The following is a 19,303-nucleotide window of genomic DNA, read 5'->3' on the forward strand; positions in this document are numbered from 1 at the left end:
CGGGTCCCGCGACGGCCCCCGCGGCGCGGCTCCGGCGCGGCTCCGGCCCGGCCCCCGTGGCTCCGGCCCCCGCGGTGTGGCGCGGCTCCAGGCCGGACCCAAGCCCAGCAACCCCGGCCGGAGCACGGCTCGATTCCTGGGGGCGGGGCTTGCTGCAAGCCCCACCCCCAGGAATCGGGCCCCGCTCTTGCTAAAGCCGGCCTTGGTTGGGGCCAGTGACGATTCCATAAGGAGAGTTCGAAGCCTGATGTCCCTCTCCTTCTTAGTCCATGGTTTGAATGACCTGCAGATCTTGAAGCGTTCACTCACGTGAGTTTTGCCCAAGCAGCGGAGACACTCAGCATGGAACGGCGACAGGAGTCGCACGACTTGAAACCTGGGGCACGGGGCATGCCCCGAATCCACTCTAACAACTGAAAACCGCTAACTGTAGCGAACGGTACCACTAAGGAATAGAAAGGCTGCAGTGGAGCTGGAGCACGAAGTTCCGACCACCTTCACTGGTGGCAAGAAGGAACTGAGGGTGTGTGATATAAACGCACCACTCCAGGGGTCGCGGCGGTGCTCCCTCAGTACGGGTACTGCTAAGGGAAAAACTCCCGGCACCGGTGCACGTGGCGAGCACGCACACCTACTGTGGAATACACATGAGCAATCACTCGAAGAAGAAACAAGACTTCACTGTTTTCAACATTGCAGAATTAATAGTGTTTCAGCAAAGCAGCCAAACAAGATACGATAGTGACAGGTGCCTTATATATACCTGTAATAATTAATTACCTCAACAAAATTACATGACAAATCACTGCATTTTAATTGATAGTGATGATGTAGGAAGCAGAAGAAAAATTGATTTTCAGAATTGTGAAATATTTCCAAATTGAGTGGCTTTGATTATACTGCTAGCCAAGAGAAAAATCTTGTATGCAATATGAACATGAACATTATCAAATTTACAGTCTGCTTGCTGACCAGAATCCCATTTTAAAGGATAATATGGGCAATTGGGTTGGCTGTTGGCTAGGACACTGTGAATATTCCAGCTCTAGTGAAAAGTACACTGGGATTTTTAAGGACCACAAATAGTCTAGAATTTGGTTTTACAGTATGTCTCAGCCATAAGACCTACTAAAAGAGTGTAAATTCATGTTGTTTTCTCTACCTGAAATCACAGTGAATATCTATAGGATCCAAGAATCTCAATGTGGTTTTCAAATACTCATTAACCCTCAGACTGTCCTTTTACAGATAGGCAAATCATAAAGCTCTCAGTCATAAAGTAATTCCATGGCAAAGGTAACCCAACATTTTTAGTCCCTGTCCAGTGCTATTAGGGTGACCAGATGTCCCGATTTTATAGGGACAGTCCCGATATTTGGGGCTTTTTCTTATATAGGCTCCTATTACCCCCTACCCCCCCATCCCGATTTTTCACACTTGCTGTCTGGTCAGCCTAAGTGCTATACAATTGGATTACAGAATCTTTTAGTCATTTAACTCACCTGCATGTTTGGTGATGAAACCTTTTTCCTTTTAAGAAGCATTTATTTGGAGATTCTATACATTCACAGATACATTTTGCAGAATTTAGTGGCTGATGTTTGGGGCAGGTTCTTTTACATACGCACTGGCACTTATCTTCATCAAATTCTTTGTTGGGACCACAGGCACTAGGCAAAAGTTTGTTTTTACATGTACACTGGCACGATGTTCTATCTAATTCTTTTTGGGGTCCACAGCTTGAAGGCCGTACACCCCCTTTGCAAACACATTGACAGGTTTCTTCATCAAGCTCTTTGTTAGGTCCACAGATATCATGGAATTCGTCAGCAGTGTCTAGGAATACAGCAAACATAAAAAAATCGAAATCCACACATTACTAAAAATGGAGAACCCATCTGTGTATTTCACGTTTTTTTTATTAAGGAATTATGATAAATCCAATTTTAAAATGATGAAAATATAATCCGACCCTGAGGATGCGTGTTACTTATCTAAAATGCCATTCTGTAAACAACGAATTACAAAGAATTAAAAAGATTCAAACTGTTTAATTTGCATGGTGTATTGTTTTCTTTTTCTGTAAATCAGCACAGAACAACTACGTTTAATCCTATAAAATATAACTGCTTACCAGTATCTCCATGTTGGGAAGAGAAACTGAAGTCATGCTGCGCCAGACATCTGCAAATCTGATTATTCCAGATAAGATTCTTTGGACAAGTTTTGTTTGCCACGTGACACCTATGGATGAAATACACTGTTTGTTTATTACCATAAAAATACAAAAGATAAGTATCTTTATATATGGATAACAGGCATTCTCCTGTTAGAAATGTAACTATTGAAAGCTTTGATTTCATTCATATTGTTACCAGCATCTTGCACTGTATAGGTTATTTTCTTTTCCTTATGAAAAACGGATTATAAAACATACTGGGTTTTGCGATCCAATTTCATCTAAGCATGTATATACTACTACACAGAAATTATGATTTAGTGCAGTACATGTAATAAAAATGTCATGATGCTCTGCTTCACTAGAGAGCTGCCAATTGGGAAGACAGGTTCAAGGACAAGTACAGTTTGACTCATTTAAAGCATTGTAGGTATTAAGAGAAAAAGGTGTGAGTAATTAGCACTGGAATGACTGATGAAAAGTTTTCAGCAAGCCCAGTCGAGCTCTGTCTTTTTAAAATTTCAGAATTCACTTAATCCTAATTGAAGGTGGAAATGTTTTTCCATTTTGGAAAACTTCCTTGAATTGAAATCCATCCCTGAACTGAAAATACATGATTATTTGTGATATTTTTGTTACATCTCTAATTTCTTTAGAAAACTAGATTTGTTAAGTCAGAAAAGGAGGTTTCAAACTGGGAACTGGGCCTCTTAAAAATGTAAAAGAGAATATTTTAAAATATTTGAGAATGAAAAACATTTTCTTGGTTTCCTAAACAACTGGCTGCAAAACTGAATTGGAATATTTCACATTCAGTACTTGTCATTAGACCACTAAAGATAAAATGAAGCTCATTCAGCATTTGCTAACAGCTGATATGATCAGACTAGCACAGCTTTTTAAGGAGGCAAAAATGTTAGTGGAGCACTTACAAGTTATAAGATAAGGCAGCACTTCTAATATTACTCAACATAAAGTCCACTTCTGTAGGGAAGCCATAGATATAGGGGGGAAAAAATTCCGACCACTTTTTACAAAGAGTTGGTCTCTCTGCATAGAAGACTATTCTGATCTTATGGCAAAACAACAGCAAAAGTATCTGATCTATTGACAAAAAAGATTTGAACATGTTATTGCCAGAGAATCCAAACTGTGGGATTATATACACAAATGGTCATATTCTAATATATTTAAAGGGTAATGTAATTAATGCAAATCAAACTAACTTGATTTTTTTTGAGATTACAAGTCTTATGAATAAAGGTTATAGTGTTGATGTAATATACTTAGACTTCTGTAAGGCATTTGACTTGGTTCTGCATGACATTTTGATTAAAAATAGAATGATATAAATGTCAGTTTTTAATCCATTCAATGTGTGTGATAACTAATAGGTTTCAAAATGTAACTGTAAATGAGGAATAGTCATCAAGTGGGTGTGTTTCCAGTGGAGTCTTGCAGGAAACAGTTCTTGGGCCTATATGGTTTAACATTTTTATCAGTGACCTGTAAGAAAACAAAAAACCATCACTGATAAAGATTGCAGATGATACAAAAATTGAGGAAGTGGTAAATAATGAAGAGGACAGGTCCCTGTTTCAGTGTGATCAGGATCACTTGGTAAACTGGCTACAAGCAAATAATATGTTTTTTTTTAATGACAAAATGTAAATGTACACATTTAGGAAGAATATAGGCCATACTTACAGGATGGGGGACTCTATTCTGGGAAGCAATGACTCTGAAAAAGATTTTTTTGGGGGTAGAGGGTGGATAAACAGCTGAACATGAACTCCCAGTGTGATACTGAGGCCAGTAAGAGTTAATGTGAGCTCTGGATGCAATAAATAGGGGAATCTCGAGTAGGAGTAGAGAGGTTATTTTACCTCTGTATTTAGCATTGGTGTGACCGCTGCTGGAACACTGTGTCCAATTCTGATGCCCATAATTCAAGAAGGATGTTGATAAATTGGAGAAGGTTTAGAGAAGAGCCACAAGAATGGGTAAAGTATTAGAAAAACATGCCTGTGAGGGGTGTCTACCTGACACAAGGCCTGAGTAGGTAAAAAAGAGCCAATTAGCCCCATGACAGGCTGCACCTGGAGGGACAGCCAGGCTTAACCTACCATGAAGTTTAGCTGGGCAGGAGCAGGCTCGTTAGTATAAAGCTTGGAAGTTGAGAGCAGGATGGAGGTGCAAGGAGAGACTCTGGAGCAGAGAGGTGGTGAAGAGGACGCCTACAGGGGAGAATAAGCCGTTGGATCCTAGCCCCAAAAGAAGGGTCAAGCCAGAGACATTGGAGAATGAAGACCTGAGAAATGGGGTAGGAAGAAGCCCAGGAAAACAGCAGAGAAGAGTGGGACTGTGCAGACCTTGGCTGCTGGTTATAGGGTCTCTGGGCTGGAACCCAGTGTAGAAGGAGGGCCTTGGTTCCTTGGCCAGTCACTCGGAAAGTGGCACAGGATCTGGTGAATTGGAATAGAAGACAGCCTGGGACAGCATATGGACAGTTTGTCCAGTGGGAATTTGTTACCTCAGAAGGGGAAAACTATATAATGACCCGGTGTTAGGGCTGAGTCAGGAAGAGAGAGCACCCTAAGTCCTGGAGCATGAGAGGAACTGTGGGGCAAGTGAGTGATAGAGGGGGATGCTAGACCAGGTGAGAGCTGATCCCTAGACCCAGCTAGAACCCGGTTACAATGCTTTATAGTGATAGAGTCAAAGAGCTCACTCTATTTTGCTTCACAAAGAGTAGGTTAAAAGGTGACTTGATTACAATCTAGAAATATCTACATGCAGAACAACTATTTGATAATGGGCTGATCACTCTAGCAGAGAAAGATCCTAAGGCTGGATGTTGAAGCTAGACAAATTCAGACTCGAAATAAGGTGTACTTTTTAAAATAAGAGTAATTAACCATTGGAACAATTTACCAATGGTCATGGTGGATTCTCCATCAATGACCATTTTAAAATCTAGAGTGGATGTTTTTCTAAAAGATCTGCTCTAGAACTTATTTCATGGAAGTTCTATGGCCTGCATTATATAGGGAGCCTGACTAGATGATCACAATGGTCCCTTCTGGCCTTGGAATCCACGAAAGAAATGCTTAAAAAGTATAAGAAATCAGAGGGGGATATTCACTTCTCGGATGATGCCTAATGTAGGTTGGAAATGATGTACATGGGTTTGAGTGCCCACACATCAAAGACTCTGGAAAATGGTACATTTTGGTGACCATTAACCTTGAAAGCCCACAATACAGAATGATTTCCCCTTTGACACTATTTCAAACTGCCAAGGATGAACAATTAAGATGACTTGTCTGATCACCAAATCCTCTCAGAGAAAAATGTGATATCCCACAGATGGAAATGGCCTGCAACGCAGGCCGAATGAGTCCAAAGAACATGGTCTCAAGGGTCATGGACAAATGGATCCCCTTTGCACAGCATTAAGTATCAAGATTTTGCTGTAAAGGGGCTTTCATGCCACCAGCTATGTCTACACTGCAATTGGGGGTGTGACTGCAGCTTGGGTACACACACCCACACTGGCACAGTAGTGCAGATGGGGGGGCATGGGCTTCAGTGGAGGTGAGTGATGCGAATACAGACCCAGGGTCCTTAGCATGCGTGTACAGCCTGTGCTGAAGCCCAGGCCACCGCATCTACACTATTTAGCAGCTATGTCTGCCTGAGCTACAATCATACCTCAGATTGTAGTGCAGACAAACCCACTTATAAGAATGCCTAAACTATGAAACTTGGGAAAATCACAGTATGAAGAAAAATGCAGCCTACAGCATTGTTTTTCACAAGAAATATTATTCACAAAAAGTGTCCTGAACTAAGTGGCAATTATGGGACAATATGAACCAAATTAGCTCAATAAATGTTTATATTTGGGGATGAATATCTTGAGAACAGCTTGTTATGTTGAAACAGCCAAAATAAAGAAAGACTTAGGGGATGAGAGAAGTGTCTAAATAAGAATGAGGTTTCGGAAGGTGTCGCTGAATATAAAAACCTACTGCTATTAATGTGTATTATTGTTGTATCTGGTAATTTTCAGTACAATTCAAAACAAAAATAGAAGTTCTGTATACTGGGTGGAAATCTGTTTTCTAAGCTTTAAATAGGAAGTATGAAACAGATCTGAGACTCCAACTCTGACTTCTCCTAAACTTTCATTACCTAGTAAAGAATATTGTTCAAATTGTAAATACTTAGTTAATAAAAATGATCACCACCTTTGTTCTGAGAAATTAAAACACCCAGGCTCGATTCTGTTGAATATGTTGTCAGCCTACAGCCTTAGGTGCAGCAAAGAAAGTGCTCAAGAGGTCAAGTCAATTCTTTTATTCATACTGAAGTGTACAGTAATGCAATATTTCCTGAAAATTAGAGTTAAGCCAGTGTATGATTTGCTTCTTCATTGAACATGTGAGATGGAGAATTGACCTACATTTTGGCTGGGAGTTTAGCACCTAACTCTCGTAGACTCCTTTGAGAATGTCAGTCTTTGACTATAAATTCCTCCCAAAAAAGCATCTTAATGGTGTCCTGTATAAAATCCCAAAAGGAATCAAGTTCCAGTTCTTGATAATTTAAGGACATTATCCATACGTGCTCAGGGGCTGCATTTAGCACATCTTGTTGGACACAGGGGTGTGTGAACAAAGGTTGCAGCTCTAAGTTGCACCAACTTGTAACTAGCTCCTTGGGATCACAGGAGCACATTATAAACCCCTGTATATCCCTTGTATGTCCCTTATACTAGCTGAGGTTTCCCCCCACACACCAGAGAAATCCTCAGTCAACTGCTTAAGGAAGCTACAAGACCCCTTTGTGCAGGCTGGGATCTGCCCTAATTATCTTCCTTCCTCAACCCATTTAAGTAGGTTTATAGACACTGATAGTATGACACTTCTCCCAGTGTAGTTCTGGTCATGGTTCGGACTCTCAAATGTATATTACTCCTTATGTAAAAGGTAGCTACAATGAGTGAGTTCTAATGATTAGCTGTTTCCAGAATGAAACACAGGTGTCATCAATTATAAAATACCATAGATGTTTTGCAACATAATACATGTTTGTTTTTAATTAGGCATATTGCTATCAAAAGATATTTGATATTTTGTGTACAAAGCAAATATTATGATGGCTTTAGAGAGAAACATAACTTCAAATATCACAAGACCAGGTTTTCTACTTACAAGCAAGTCCTAAATCAGTCTGATTCTCCCCCCGTTCCCCCATCTACCACTCACTTCTCAATCACCATTTTTACATCTAAAGAAGACAGGGTTTCCCTTGGATGTTATTAGCACTGCTCCTTAATAAACTGCAGAGATCAATGATGTGAGATACTTCTAATGGTTCAGTAGATAGCCTCTGCTGCTCCCTCAAATATCTGTAGCCTGAGCAAGAGTGTGACAAAGGAAACAGAGCCAGCCCGGCTCTTTGTCATGGTTGACTGAACTCTGCCAGTATGCCTGCCAGAAATACAGTCTACAACACAAAAACCAGATCACTGTCAACCACATAATTTGATCTTCCCCTCTCCCGCAATTTCTCTGTCTTTGTGGATTTTCATAGGCCCTCTGGGCACCATCTTAGATTTGGGCCTCTCTCTACACCCACCTACTACTTGCTGTTTCTACCTATATAATAATTTTAATATTCCAACTTTTCTAACTATGGAGCCTGCCAGGGCCTTTGTTCATGCTCGCACCATTTCATCCCTCAAATATTTATCTCATTCTTTTTTACCTTGATGCCAACTACATTGCTCCTGCAAGCCCATTCAGAAATGCTGCTGCTAGGATCATCATCCTAGCTCAGCAACCCTAACACATCACCAGCCTCCAATGGGCTCATCCTCCTCCACTGCACTGAACACAAACTCCTTGTCTTTATCTTTAAGGCCTCCCATCATTTAGCACCACCCTATCACGTCCACTAGTTTAGCAAGGTGTGAATCCCCACCTTCACTTTGCCAATATTGCTTGATCAGATGCTTGTCTGCCTCTCCCTCAGGCACCTTTGTGCTTTCTTCCATGTCCTCTCTCCCCCACTCATCCTCCCCAGCATGAGGAAAAACTCCCATCCAAATTAATAAAAATTGCTATCTCCTTTTTTCAATTGCTTTTTAAAACCCATTCCAATCTTGTAGGGGCCAGGATGGGTGGATTAGTCAGGAGAGCAATAAACTAATAACAAAAGGAGAGGATAAAAAGGGGGAACTAATGACCATTCATTTAGAACAAGATCAGGATGTTGATAACAAAATTAATCAAGGCACCAAGAGAAGAGGAAAGGTCCTAGCATGGGTGGATAGGTAATTAAGAATTCTTATTCTTAATAATGAATTCTTAATTACCTATCCACCCATGCTAGGACCCTCAGTAATCATAGAATCATAGAATATCAGGGTTGGAAGGGACCTCAGGAGGTCATCTAGTCCAACCCCCTGCTCAAAGCAGGACCAATTCCCAACTAAATCATCCCAGCCAGGGCTTTGTCAAGCCGGGCCTTAAAAACCTCCAAGGAAGGAGACTCCACCACCTCCCTAGGTAACGCATTCCAGTGCTTCACCACCCTCCTAGTGAAATAGTGTTTCCTAATATCCAACCTAGACCTCCCCCACTGCAACTTGAGACCATTGCTCCTTGTTCTGTCATCTGCCACCACTGAGAACAGCCAAGCTCCATTCTCTTTGGAACCCCCCCTCAGGTAGTTGAAAGCAGCTATCAAATCCCCCCTCATTCTTCTCTTCTGGAGACTAAACAATCCCAGTTCCCTCAGCCTCTCCTCATAAGTCATGTGCTCCAGACCCCTAATCATTTTTGTTGCCCTCCGCTGGACTCTTTCCAATATTTCCACATTAGCAAGAGAAATTTAAATAGATTATTTATGAGCATAAATTCAACCTAGTGGTACCCCCCAGGGCTTTGTATTGGGGACCAATCCTATTCAACATATTCATAAATGATCTGGAAAACGGGTAAACAGTGAGGTGGCAAAATTTGCAGATGATACAAAACTACTCAAGATAGTTAAATTCTAGGCAGACTGCGAAGAGCTAAAAAAGGATCCCTCAAAACTGGGTGATTGGGCAACAAAATAGCAGATGAAATTCAATGTTGATAAATGCAAAGTAATGCACATTGGAAAACATAATCCCAACTATACATATAAAATGATAGGGTCTAAATTAGCTGTTACCACTCCAGAAAGAGATCTTGGATTCTTTGGGGATAGTTCTCTGAAAACATCCATTCAATATGTAGTGGCAGTCAAAAAAAGCAAACAGAATTCTGGGAATCATTAAGAAAGGGATAGATAATAAGACAGAAAATATCATATTGCCTCTATATAAATCCATGGTACGCCCACATCTTGAATACTGCATGCAGATGTGGTCGCCCCATCTCAAAAAAGATATATTGGAATTGGAAAGGGTTCAGAAAAGGGCAACAAAAATGAGTAGGGGTATGGAACGGCTTCTGTATGAAGAGAGATTAATGCGACTGGGACTTTTCAGCTTGGAAAGGCGACAAGTAAGGGGGGGTATGATAGAGGTCTATAAAATCATGATTGGTGTGGAGAAAGCAAATAAGGAAGTGCTATTTACTCCTCTCATAACACAAGTAGGGGTCACCAAATGAAATTAATAGGCAGCAGGTTTAAAACAAACAAAAGGAAGTATTTCGTCATACAATGCACAGTCAACCTGTGGAACCCTTTGCCAAGGGATGTTGTGAAGACCAAGACTATTACAGGGTTCAAAAAAAACCTAGATAAGTTCATGGAGGATAGGTTCATCATTGGCTATTAGCCGAGATGGGCAGGGATGGTGTCCCTAGCCTCTGCCAGAAGCTGGGAATGAGTGACGGGGATGGATCACTAGATGATTACCTGTTATGTTCATTCCTTCTGGGGCACCTGGCATTGGCCACTGTCAGAAGACAGGATACTAGGCTAGATGGACCTTTGGTCTGATCCAGTATGGCTATTCTTATGTAACCTGAGTTTGTATTATTGAAACCTAGTGGTGATTTTCATGTTAAAATCAAAAGCTATAACCTCTTTAGGAAAGATCAAGTTGGCAAAATGGGAGGAGGAGTGTCATTCTGTCATAAATGATATTACCTGTTTGAGTCGCAGACAACTCAGAAGCAAATGATCTTGAATACTTCAGTGTTTACCAGGTAAAGCACAAGATGAGTACTAGCTGGTGTCTGCTACAGACCACCAAATCATATGAGGGAACAGGGATGACTGATCCTTTAAGCCCCTATCTATGATGTGTAAGGGAAAAAAAAGCTGTGTTATCATTAGGGACTTCATTCTAAGTGATGCATCCTGGAGATCTCATTCTACCAGCACTAAAATATCCTCTGAATTTCTAAAATGTATAGATAACGATTTCCCAACTCAAAGTATTGCACCCATCATGGAGGAATTCTATATTGGATCTCAGCTGGAGAGATATCGAGATTGATCACAGAACTAAAAGTTAGTGATTGCTTAGGTGCAAGTGATCATGACTTTTGTTCTGTTTGCACATAACAAATGTAATCAAGTCCAAACTAGTAATCTCTCTCTCTCTCTCTCTCTCTCTCTCTCTCACACACACACACACAGTTTTAAAGGGCTAATTCCAAAAAAGCTGAAAAGAATTATGACAATTAGGAGCCAAACCAACTAGGAGAAAGACAATTTCCAATAATCATTCACTTTTTTTCCTGTTTAAATTCTAAGAATATTTTACTAGATACCAAAAAAGCCACAACTAAACAAGAAGGCTACACTGGTTAAAAAAAATCTGACCTGGTTTAGAGGCAAGTAGCTATAAAAATAATATATAACAAGTGGAAGGAAGAGGAAGTTGATAGCGATGAATAAGGCTGCAATTTAGTCACGGAGGTCACAGAAGTCACCGAATCTGTGACTTTCAGCAGCCTCAGTGACTTCAGCTGCGGTGGTCAGGAGTGGCAGGGTCCCCCGCAGCCTTCTGGGGCAGGAAGCTGTGGGGTACCCCCGCTGCCTCTGGTGGCTCCCGCAGCTCCCTGCCGCCACGGTTGGGGGAATCCCCCAATCTTTCTGCTGCTGGGGGCAGTGGAGGACCCCCCCAGCTCCTAGTGGGAGGCGTCAGGGGAACCCCCCCCAGCTCCCTGCCATCAGGGGTGATGCTGTGGGGGCGAACCCTGAGCTCCCAGAGGGAGGCCGCGAGGGAAGCTCTGAGCTCCCTGCCGCTGCAGCAGCTCCTGGCCCCCGTGGGAGGCCCTGAGCTCCCAGAGGGAGGCAGCGAGGGAAGCCCCAAGCTCCCAGCTGCTACAGGAAGCTCCTAGTCTTGCTGCAGCTGCCCCCCTTGAAATAGTGTGGGGATCCACAGATCCCCATTTTGCCAGGGATATTTTTAGTAAAAATTAGGGACAGGTCACGGCTTCCGTGACATTTTCTGTTTTGCCTGTGAGCTGTCTGCGATTTTTACTAAAAATATCCCTGACAAAATCTTAGCCTTAGTGATGAATATAAATTAAGAGAATGCAATTGTAGAAAATTGATCAGAGAAGCAAAAAGATCCAAGGTGAAATCAATGACCATCAGAGTTAAGGACAATAAGAAGCAGTTTTAAAAAAATATTAGGAACAAAAGTAATCCTAACAATGATATAGTCCATTACTAGATGGAAATGCTAGAATTGTTAATAAAAATGCAGAAGGGTTCAATACATATTTCTCTTCTGTATTTGGGAAAGCCAGATGAAGTATTCATGTGGTGATGATGAAACACTTTCCATTCCAATAGTAATTCAGAAGGATGTTATACACAGCTGCTAAAGTTAGACCATTTTAAATCAGCAGGTTTGGATAACTTGAATCAGAGTATTAAAAAGAGCTGGCTGAGGAGCTCTCTGGGCCATTAATGTTGATTGTCTATAAGTCTTGGGGAAATTCCAGAAGACTGGAAGAAAGCAACTGTTGCATGAATATTTAAAAAGGCTAAACAGGATGACCCAGATAATTACAAGCTTGTCCTTGGCAAAATAATGGAATGGCTGATATGGGACTTGATTAATAAAGAATTAAAGCAATGTAATATAATTAATGACAATCAACATGACTTTATGAAAAACAGATCTGGTGAAGCTAACTTGGTATTTTTATGAGATGACAAGTTTGATTGATAAAGACAATAGTGATGATGTAATACGCTTAAACTTTTGAAAGGCATTTGACTTGGTACCTTGTAACACTTTGAATAAAAAAACTAGAATGATATAAAATCAACATAAACACACATTAAAACTGGCTAACTGAAAGGTATCAAAATGCAATTGTGAATGAGGAATCATCCTTAGGTGGGTGTAGTTAGGGAGGTCCTGCTGGCTTGGGTCTTAGTCCTGCACTATTTCAGACTTTTATCAATTACCTGGAAGAAAACAAAATCATTACTAATAAGTTTGCAGATGATACAAAGATTGGGGAAGTGATAAATAATGAAGAGGACAAGTGATGTATACGGAGCCATCTGGATCACTTGATAAGCTGGGTCCAAGCAAACAATGTGTGTTTCAATATGGTCAAATGTAAAATCATACATCCAGATTGAAAGAATTTAGGCCATACTTATTGGACAGGGGACTATCCCGGGAAGCAATACTGAAAAAGGTTTTGGGCTCAATGTGACCCTCAATGTATAAACAGGGGAATATCAAGTGAGAATAGAGCTTATACACCTCTTTATTTGGCACTAGTGTGATTGCTGCTGGGGTACTGTGTCTAGAAGGAGGTTGACAAACTGGAGAAGATTTAGAAAAGAGCCACGAGAATGATTAAACAATTGGAAAAAACTACAATAAAAGGTGTGATTGCAACTTGGGTGCACCTACCCATGCTAGCTTTAGTTTAGCCAACACAGCTAAAAACAGCAGTGGACCCATGCGGTGTGGGCTTCAGCATGGGCTGTACAAGCCCGCTTGGAACCCTAGGTAAGTGCTTGCATTCCTAGTCTGCACTGGCGTGGCTTCACTGCTATTTTTAGCTATGCTAGCTAGATTAAAGCTAGCGCTTGTATGTCTACCTGCGATGCAATCACTTTCTTCAACTGCAGTGTAGATATACCCCTAGTGAGAAAGAGCGAAATCTGATTAGTTTATCAAGAGTAGGTTAAGGGATAATTTGCTCATAGTCTGTAAGTACCTACATAGAGAACAGAAATTTGATAATAGATGGCTCTTCAATCTAGCAGAGAAAGGTACAACAGGATCCAATGGTTGGAAGTTGAAGCTAGACAAATTTAGATTGGAAATAACATGCAACAACTTTAACTGTGAGGGTAATCAGTCATTGGGACAATTTACCCAGCACTGTGGCGGATTCTCCATCACTGCAATTTTTAAATCAAGATTGAACTAGACTCTAGAGGATAATCTTTTAGAAAAACATCCAAACAGGAAGTCCTAGGGCCTGTGTTATGCAGGAGGTCAGACTAGATGGTCTCAGTGGTCCCTCCTGGCCTTATAATCCACGAATCTTATAATTAATAATTTGTATTGTCATAGCACCCAGGAGCCTCAGTCATTGTCCAGAGCTCAATGGAGTCCTGGTCCAACACAAAACAAAAAGACAGTCCCTGCCCCAAAGAGCTTATGATCTAAGTATAAGCAAGAGATGACAGATGGATACAGCCAGTTGGGGGGATACAAATAAACAATGAGATAATATTGGTCAGCATGATAGGCTGTGGTCTCAGCATGCCAGCAGCCTAACCACAGTCATTTTTTTGTAGGCATCACAGCAAAGGAATGTAGACACCCAGAGGTTGTAATAGAAATGTTGACTGGTACTTACAGAGCTATGTTAAATGGGTGTCTTAGTTTTCATGTTCTTTCTATATTTAATTCTTCTTAAATAGGCTATTTTATATTCCTTTTATGGTTCAAATCATTTCTGGAGTTGATCAGCATGGTACCACTGTTTTCAGGTACAACAACTGTATTCTGCTAAATTCTGAGGTCCATGCTCAGTCTACACTTAGACAAACTCTCACTGGAATCAGTGGGAGTTTGCCTGAGAAAAAAGTGAGTGAAATTTATTGTTTTGTTTTTGTTTACCCACCATGTCTGTAATTTTGATGAGGTAGATTGTTCTGTAATGAATGAAAAATAGTTTTGACTGTTGTTCAGCAACCTGACTGCTTTTGCAGCTTGATGCTTTATGAAGAAAATTATAATGATTATTAAAATGAATAAGCAAGTCCATGATTTGGCTGATTAGGGACTAGTCATAACCCAAACTGTGTGGTACAGTACTTTATGATTTGATCATATGTAGTCATTTTATATACTAGTTTTATTTAAAAATCAATAGCTGCACTACAACACTGCATTGCAATCCTCCTCCCATGGAAGTAGGGTGACCAGACAGCAAATGTGAAAAATCGGGATGGGGGTGGGGGGTAATAGGAGCCTATATAAGAAAAAGACCCAAAAATCGGGACTGTCCCTATAAAATCTGGACATCTGGTCACCCTACATGGAAGTCAATGGCAAAACTCCCTTTGATTTGAATGACAGTGGGGTTCAGCCCCCTAGATTACATCACTGCTTAAATATACTGTGCTAACACCACTAATAGGGTTCCTCCCATGTAAAACAATGAAAACAATATATTTTCCTTATTAGTATATTTCCTAAAGCTGTTCTTGAGGGAAATGCATATTAGTATTCACAATTAACCGAGTTCTATTGCCTGAATTACCACAACAAATAGTAAGCTATTGTACACAGGCTTTATGACAAGGCATAAGGACATATGCAACTCATATACTTACTGTGGTTGCGTCGCTGGCAAGGAGCGTCTAATGATTGAATGAACTTGTCTGTAAACATCCAGCTTAGACATGCATCGGCAGGATGTATGATTAGCAAAACTGACTGTTACAGGTTTAGGGCCATGAGACAGCGGCACAGTAATCTCAAATAACTACAGAAAGGGAAAAGAGAAAAGAACCACTTATAAATCAGAGTATACTTGAAAAGAAAAACTGTGTGTACAAAATGAAATGTAAATGAGATAAAATCTTGATTTTTGTTCTACATCACTATTCAGTATTAATGACTTAGTAAATTACCATTATGCACCTGATGAGTATAAGAATTAGGTATTTATACCTTCCATTAAAATAGCATTTTTTCCTGCATTACAAAGTCTTTCACATGTCTCTACCATTTGCACACTAGAGTATTTGGGAGGTAAGGAGAAAGTTAAAAAGCAGAAAGTGCATAAAGAACACATTGTTCCAGGGAAAATGACTTGCAGACTTGCTGATATTTTTAAAACCAAAAATTAATATTTGCAAGGTACTATCCTCATCAAAAGGTCATGTATTAAGAATAGTTTAAAAAGTGGAATATTTTACAAGGTGGAATATTGGCTATGCAATTACAAAGATGTGTAAAACAGTAATACTGGATTTCGGTCAAAACACTTCTGTGTGAAGGGAACATCTTTATTGTGGTCTGCAGCATGAGTTTTTTTGGTAGTGTTGTTCACTTTGCATCAGTTTTATGGTAACCTTTAAAGTCCCATCGGTGTTCTTAATATTTGTTATTGTGATTATAGTAATGTTGGACAATAATATCTGATGTCCCACTTGGGCACAAAACATTTCTGTTTTTCTGTAAAACAAGCAACAATACTGAGCAAGACTCTTAAAAATGATACAAGGTGGAATGAGTGAGGTTGGGATGAACAACAGGAAAGAAGGGAAAATCATTTAAATTACTTAATCCAAGACTTTTCTTCTGGATGCAGAATAAAATCAGGAGAAGTCATTTTAACAATAAAGATTCTTGCTGTGAGACTCAGTTCATGGAAATCTCCTGACAAGTTATCACAAGTATATTCAGACCAAATATGTAAAGGTGTTTAGGCATCTGAAGTGCAGATTAGGCACTTATTGGCATTTTAAATCCCATCTAGGTGCCTAATTCCCATTGATTTTGATGGAAGTTAGGTGCTTTTGCAAATCCTAGTTGGGGCCTATCTGCACCTTAAGGAACCTAAATATCTATTAAAATTTGGTCCTTAGTTTTTAAATTCCAATAGTTTCCACTGAATTAGCGATGAGATGGAATACACTTGGTAACCCTATGATCTTTTATGTTAAACTGTTTTATACTCCTAACTCAGGGTACATCTATACTTACCTCCGGGTCCGGCGGTAAGCAATCGATCTTCTGGGATCTATTTATTGCGTCTTGTCTAGACGCGATAAATCGATCCCGGAAGTGCTCGCCGTCAACGCCGGTACTCCTGCTCCGCGAGAGGAGTATGCGGAGTCGACGGGGGAGCCTGCCTGCCGCGTGTGGACCCGCGGTAAGTTCGAACTAAGATAGTTCGACTTCAGCTACGTGAATAACGTAGCTGAAGTTGCGTATCTTAGTTCGAAGTGGGGGGTTAGTGTGGACCAGCCCATACAAGCAATGTGAAATGTAGTTACCACTTAACATTTACAGGTTTTATTTTAAAGTTTCAAAACACTTAAGACATATGCAGAATAGGGAAAATTTATCAAATAGTTCCAAGCACAAGAAAGGCCCATGGTCTGGTTCTGCTCCTAAATTAAGTGGGCTTGATTCCACGGCTTTTATATTTTATGCTGGTGTAACACCATTGGATTGTTACGTACTTTGGAGTAGCACCAATGTAAAATGGGAGTAAAGTTGCGGTAAATAAAACAACCTATGCTTTATCTTCACTAATGTTATAAAGTAGCAGTCTACGGTAAGTCTAGAAATGCACTGTTTTATTAAATTAATAAGAAAAGCAAAGGTCAGATTTCTACCATTTATTAGACATTTTCAACTTCAAACATCTGTTATAAACAAACACAGTCGTTAATTATAGTAACAATGCAACCCTTAAAGTTAAGAATTTTAAGAAGTCAATTTACTTCTTATTTCTGTTCTTTATTTACTTCCCGCATTTCTCTTTCATTGGCTAGTGAAATGCAGTAATGTCAGTTAACCTTTATGTATATTCAATTTCACTTTCAGGTTGTTAGTGCTGCAGTGTTTATGTTTCAAACACTTCAAGGTGATGTTGGTTAATGATTTAAAAAATTGTATAACTAGTAATAGTTATCTCAGGTTTTATAGAAGTTAGTTTTTACAATGTGAATTTTGTCCAAATTTTGATGACAATGTCCCTTTAAAGATATTTGGCAGTAATGGGTCCTTTTGTTGGCAGTCTCATCAGAAACCAAGGACTGAATGGGCAAAAGGATTCTTTTTTTCTATTAGAGAAGTCTGAATTACCACTGCCTGTGCTGCACCTTTTCTGTTAACAAACAGAGGACTTTTATTCTGCAGTCCTGTGAGTCCAGCAACTTTTAGGAGTATTAAATTACTGTGAATATTTTTAAGTGATCATTTGCAACAGAGTTTCTAAAGATTGTAAATAGATTTATCTACTGTTGTGAATTAAAAATAAATAATCAGAAATCAGATTCACTGATTGTCCAACCTGATGAAATGGACATCTATCTAGGGAGCTGCCATGGGAAGAATGATGTCATCTAATTCAGTGCAAACTAGCCAAACTATTAACATTTAGACTCTTGCTTCAGTTGGAAAAAATAACTCTAAGATTTGGTTCGCACAGGGATTAGCAGAATAGGTCAAGTCAAAGGACAAGTCCACTTTTAGTTTAAAGATTTGTGCTATTAAAATGAATTCTAAACTGATGTCTGCCTCTCTCAAGCATAGTTATCACCAGAGAGACCTCCTGGGTCTTCACTAAGAGTTCAACACAGACCCCTAAAAGGAGGCTTCTTATCAACTTTTTATTAGATTTATAATCCCCCTTGCCTTACGATCCACTGCTGGCCCCTTCCTTATCCTGCCTATTATAGCAGTACTGTCAAATTCATGACTACACACATTCTTACCAGTATGTCACATCCAAAAAAAGCATGTAAAAAGTAATTGTAAGTACACAAATAAAGCAGACATGTAGGTTTTTTTAACTAATCTCATTTTTATATGGCTATCGTTCTAAGTGCCTATTTATTTGTCTAAAAGACATTCACCAACCGCAGACCATGGTATTTGTTTTTGCTACAATACACTACATGTGCAAATGAGTTGGAAGATTGTTCATGTTTGGTTTTCATTACAGTTTGCTTGCTTTAGTTTAATAGACACAAAGGAACAAATTTTCAAAAGTGGCTTTTATTTGTGCACACAGAGCCACACGAGAAGACCTATGCGCACGCGCACACACACACACACACACACACACACACACGTACTAGCTCCTCTCTGTGTCTGTGATATAATTCACACACGAAACCCAGTGAGTTTTATGCAAATTTTATCACTTGTGTATACCAAGTTGTGCACACAAAAACAGAGGCCAGGTTGAAAATAAGGATGACATAAAAGGATTTACAGATGTGAAAACAGGCTTATCATATTGACTCTCCTGTACACATGTGAACTTTTGGAATAAGACAAAGGGGGTTTACTTCATTTTATATTACAATCACACAGACATTTTTCTGTTTTCCCTATTCTCATTTATGAACATGCACACCACCCCCCAAGCCCTAAATGAAATAGTACTATAGGTAGAACTGGCAAAATCTATTATCTGAACACTATTTAATATCTGATATCGAATATCTGAGACCAATTCTCGGCTGCAGCCAAGCTGTGATTCATGCAGGAACAGGGATGAGAGACAAAGGTGGGTTCAACACGTTTTTGTACCTCCTGTATTTTTAGGCCATCTGGCTGCCACTTCTACCCATGATGTAAATTAGACTGTTGCTCTGGTTTTAAGGGGTGTGTTTACCCCAGAATGTAATCAAGCTAATTGCAACCATATTATGTGCATTCAGCCACCCTAAATTAATAAAACAAACACCACATAATTGTTAATTTAAAAACAGGCTTTCAGAAGCAAAGGTTCTGAAAACCCTGGGTAACCAGACTACACTCAGGATTGCGAGGGAGAGCAGTATAGGACTATTCTTGCAGCACTAGGCCACCTGAAGAAGCCCTCTCTGCCTCAATTATTCCCCAGGAGCTATTTCTGCCCTATT

At 39.9% G+C, this 19,303-nt stretch overlaps 1 protein-coding gene across 1 annotated transcript in view; it reads right to left on the minus strand.

The window, feature by feature from the left end:
- VEGFC (vascular endothelial growth factor C) overlaps positions 1-19,303 on the minus strand; it is a 143,832-nt gene that overhangs the window by 11,490 nt on the left and 113,039 nt on the right. Inside the window, exons 4-6 of the mRNA XM_024194089.3 lie at positions 15,026-15,177; positions 2,135-2,244; positions 1,503-1,836 (exon numbers count right to left, since the gene is read on the minus strand). Coding sequence (XP_024049857.1) covers positions 1,503-1,836; positions 2,135-2,244; positions 15,026-15,177 — 596 coding nt within the window. The remainder of the gene's footprint in view (positions 1-1,502; positions 1,837-2,134; positions 2,245-15,025; positions 15,178-19,303) is intronic.

Source organism: Terrapene carolina, unplaced genomic scaffold (genome assembly GCF_002925995.2).
Source record: "Terrapene carolina triunguis isolate 2854851 unplaced genomic scaffold, T_m_triunguis-2.0 Scaffold66, whole genome shotgun sequence".
Classification (NCBI taxonomy): Eukaryota; Metazoa; Chordata; order Testudines; family Emydidae; genus Terrapene; species Terrapene triunguis.